The sequence below is a fragment of the Babylonia areolata genome, chromosome 8 (genome assembly GCF_041734735.1).
Source record: "Babylonia areolata isolate BAREFJ2019XMU chromosome 8, ASM4173473v1, whole genome shotgun sequence".
NCBI lineage: Eukaryota > Metazoa > Mollusca > Gastropoda > Neogastropoda > Buccinidae > Babylonia > Babylonia areolata.
In genome coordinates, this window is record NC_134883.1 from 47,570,413 (window position 1) to 47,574,400 (window position 3,988).

The window sequence follows — 3,988 nt, forward strand, 5'->3', positions numbered from 1 at the left end:
TCTCAAGTCTTTACAAGGCCAGTTCTTTTCCATTGTGCTTCGTTCTGCATTTCGTAAAACACCAACACTGTTAAGTATGTTCTGTTTCATAAACTGCGTTCTGCATTTTGAAAAAACACCAACACTGTAAGTATGCTCTGTTTCATAAACTGCGTTCTGCATTTTGTAAAACACCAACACTGTAAGTATGCTCTGTTTCATAAACTGCGTTCTGCATTTTGAAAAAAACACCAACACTGTAAGTATGCTCTGTTTCATAAACTGCGTTCTGCATTTTGTAAAACACCAACATTGTATGTATGCTCTGTTTCATAAACTTCACAAATTTTTTTGTGCGCACACAGTGGCATACGGGCAAGCAATACTATAAGCATATACATTTATGCAATCATTTATGTGCGTGCACAATCAGATACAACAAAGTAAACATGTATACCACCTACATGTACACAAATGAAAACAGAAACTCAAATAATTCCACCCCCCCCCCCCCCCACCTCTCTCTCTTCCTCACACACACACACAAACCACACACACATGCACATGAGCGTGCACGCACACACACACACACACCACACATAAAAACACGCGCACACTAACACGCACTTGTGCACACACATATGCATGCTGATGCGCATACACAGGCACACACACACACACACACACACACACACCACACATACACACACACACACATTGTGTTTTGGCAGAAACGAAAGCTGCAGTGAAGACTCCCCCCCACCCTCCCCACCCCCCCACCCCCCACCCCTCCAGCAGAGAGCAGCAGACAGTGTAACTCCCTGAAGACCGGTCATGCCAAGGACGCCTCTCTCAGCACGTTCAGCCATCTGGAAAGACAACAAAACCTTTCTCTTTCAGTTCTTCTCTTTCTCTCCTTGCTGCTCTACATGTTTATCATGCAACTACACAACACTATCATCATATAAGCAATGTAGGTTATCAATATATAAGTACTATGCTGTATATTATCAGCATATAAGTACTGTGTATTATATTCATGAAAGTACTGTATGGTATAATCATGTTAAGTACTGTACATTATAATCATATTACAGAATATTACAATCATGTCAGTACTGGTTATCATTATCATATAAGTACAGTATATTATGATATCAGTACTGTATATTATCATCATATCAGTACAGAATAATTACTGTGTATCATTATCATGTAAGTACAGTATATCATTATCATATAAGCACTCTAAATCATCATCCCATAAGTACAGCACATCACTGTCGTCATCACCACCATCACACACCCATCATCATCCTCACTTGGTGGTAGCGGCGGCACTATCCGTGCGGAAGATGAGGCGGGGGGTGGTGGTGTCGGCGCTGGACTTGACGTGGGGGGACAGGGAGGCGGGGCTGAGGGACTGGCCATCCTCTGACGGAACCACAGAGTTCCGGTCCCCACCGCTGCTGCCGCTGCTGCTGCTGGGGTTCCGCGGCTTGAAGATCAGCGGCTGGGTGTTCTGGTGGTGGAGTTCAAACATCAGGTCTGGCTCCGCGCCTTGGTACCACTGCCAGAACAGAATTGACAGTGTAGCCACATGGTTTATCTTGGTACCACTGCCAGAACAGAATTGACAGTGTAGCCACATGGTTTATCTTGGTACCACTGCCAGAACAGAATTGACAGTGTAGCCACATGGTTTATCTTGGTGCCACTGCCGGAACAGAACTGACAGTGTAGGCACATGGTTTATCTTGGTGCCACTGCCGGAACAGAACTGACAGTGTAGGAACATGGTTTATCTTGGTGCCACTGCTGGAATAGAACTGACAGTGTAGCCACATGGTTTATCTTGGTACCACTGCCAGAACAGAATTGACAGTGTAGCCACATGGTTTATCTTGGTACCACTGCCGGAACAGAATTGACAGTGTAGCTACATGGTTTATCTTGGTACCACTGCCAGAACAGAATTGACAGTGTAGCGACATGGTTTATCTTGGTACCACTGCCGGAATAGAATTGACAGTGTAGTCATATGGTTTATCTTGGTGCCACTGCCAGAACAGAATTGACAGTGTAGCCACATGGTTTATCTTGGTACCACTGCCAGAACAGAATTGACAGTGTAGCCACATGGTTTATCTTGGTACCACTGCCAGAACAGAACTGACAGTGTAGGAACATGGTTTATCTTGGTACCACTGCCAGAACAGAACTGACAGTGTAGCCACATGGTTTATCTTGGTACCACTGCCAGAACAGAATTGACAGTGTAGCCACATGGTTTATCTTGGTACCACTGCCGGAATAGAATTGACAGTGTAGTGATATGGTTTATCTTGGTACCACTGCCGGAATAGAACTGACAGTGTAGCCACATGGTTTATCTTGGTACCACTGCCAGAACAGAACTGACAGTGTAGCCACATGGTTTATCTTGGTACCACTGCCAGAACAGAATTGACAGTGTAGCAACATGGTTTATCTTGGTACCACTGCCAGAACAGAATTGACAGTGTAGCCACATGGTTTATCTTGGTACCACTGCCAGAACAGAATTGACAGTGTAGCAACATGGTTTATCATGGTAACACTGCCAGAACAGAATTGACAGTGTAGCAACATGGTTTATCATGGTACCGCTGTTGGAATAAAATTGTCAGTGTAGCCACATAGTTCATCTTGGTACTACTGCCAGAACAGAATTGACAGTGTAGCCACATAGTTTCTCTCGGTACTACTGCCAGAACAGAATTGACAGTGTAGCAACATAGTTTCTCTCGGTACTACTGCCAGAACAGAATTGACAGTGTAGCCACATAGTTTCTCTCGGTACTACTGCCAGAACAGAATTGACAGTGTAGCCACATAGTTTCTCTCGGTACTACTGCCAGAACAGAATTGACAGTGTAGCCACATAGTTTCTCTCGGTACTACTGCCAGAACAGAATTGACAGTGTAGCAACATAGTTTCTCTCGGTACTACTGCCAGAACAGAATTGTCAGTGTAGCCACATAGTTTCTCTCGGTACTACTGCCAGAACAGAATTGTCAGTGTAGCCACATAGTTTCTGTTGCTTTCTATTCACATGTATTTTCATGTTTTGTCTTTCAAGCCTCACACCCATCTTCAGTGTCCTTGATACCACTGCTGAAACAGAGCTGACAATGTAGTGATCTGGTTTTGTTTTTTTCTTGCTTTCTCTTCACTTGCATTTTCATGCCTTGTCTTTCAAGCCTCTTAATCTGAGTGAAGCATACAGGTGAATGACTGGTGTGTGAGCACTTCCATTTGTCTGTGGACTGAAATGAAATGAAATTATGGTGCTTAGAGCCTCGCCGACCACTAAGGCCATCTCAAGGCTATCGCCACATTAATAACTACTACAAGGGTAAAAAACAAACAATTAAAACGAATCACCACTTCAAACTTTCCACACAAAGTTTAAACAAAACTTCCATAGTATAAAACCTTCAAATCTGATTAAAAATGTTCACTTCTTTCAAGAAGTCCTTCAGCGTCCACGGAGGGACATCACGAAAACAAGGTCTTCAAAGAAACCGCCGTGTAATGTCTGTGTCTAACGTCATACAGATCCCAACAGTCAAGGAGCACGTGTTTCACGGTGAGAGGCTCATCACAGGGAATACATCGAGGGGCCTCTTCCCCCTTCAACAAGTAACATTAAGTAAAAAAAGTGTGCCCCGCATGCAGTCTGCACAGCACAGACTCCTCCTTTCTGTTCTTTACCCCTGAAGGGAGGGTCTCTTTTAGGTCTGGACGGATCTGGAAGAGCTTGTTGTCCGTCTGGGTGGACTATATTAAGGACTATGTAAATGTCATCATCATTATCATTCATTATTTTATTAACAGTTTTATTCACCATGTCACACTCTTTCAGAATACTGCAATACACTGTGTATTAGTTTATGTTATAACACTTAAAAAGGAAAAAAACAAAACAAACAACAAACAATCAAAACAACAAACATAAACTTTTTA

The 3,988-nt window shown here is 43.2% G+C and overlaps 1 protein-coding gene across 1 annotated transcript in view; it reads right to left on the bottom strand.

The window, feature by feature from the left end:
• Nucleotides 1-667: 667 nt before the first annotated feature.
• Nucleotides 668-3,988, bottom strand: part of LOC143284890 (uncharacterized) — a 73,495-nt gene continuing 70,174 nt past the window's right edge. Inside the window, exons 21-22 of the mRNA XM_076592010.1 lie at nucleotides 1,302-1,549; nucleotides 668-848 (exon numbers count right to left, since the gene is read on the bottom strand). Coding sequence (XP_076448125.1) covers nucleotides 812-848; nucleotides 1,302-1,549 — 285 coding nt within the window. The 3' untranslated portion in view covers nucleotides 668-811. The remainder of the gene's footprint in view (nucleotides 849-1,301; nucleotides 1,550-3,988) is intronic.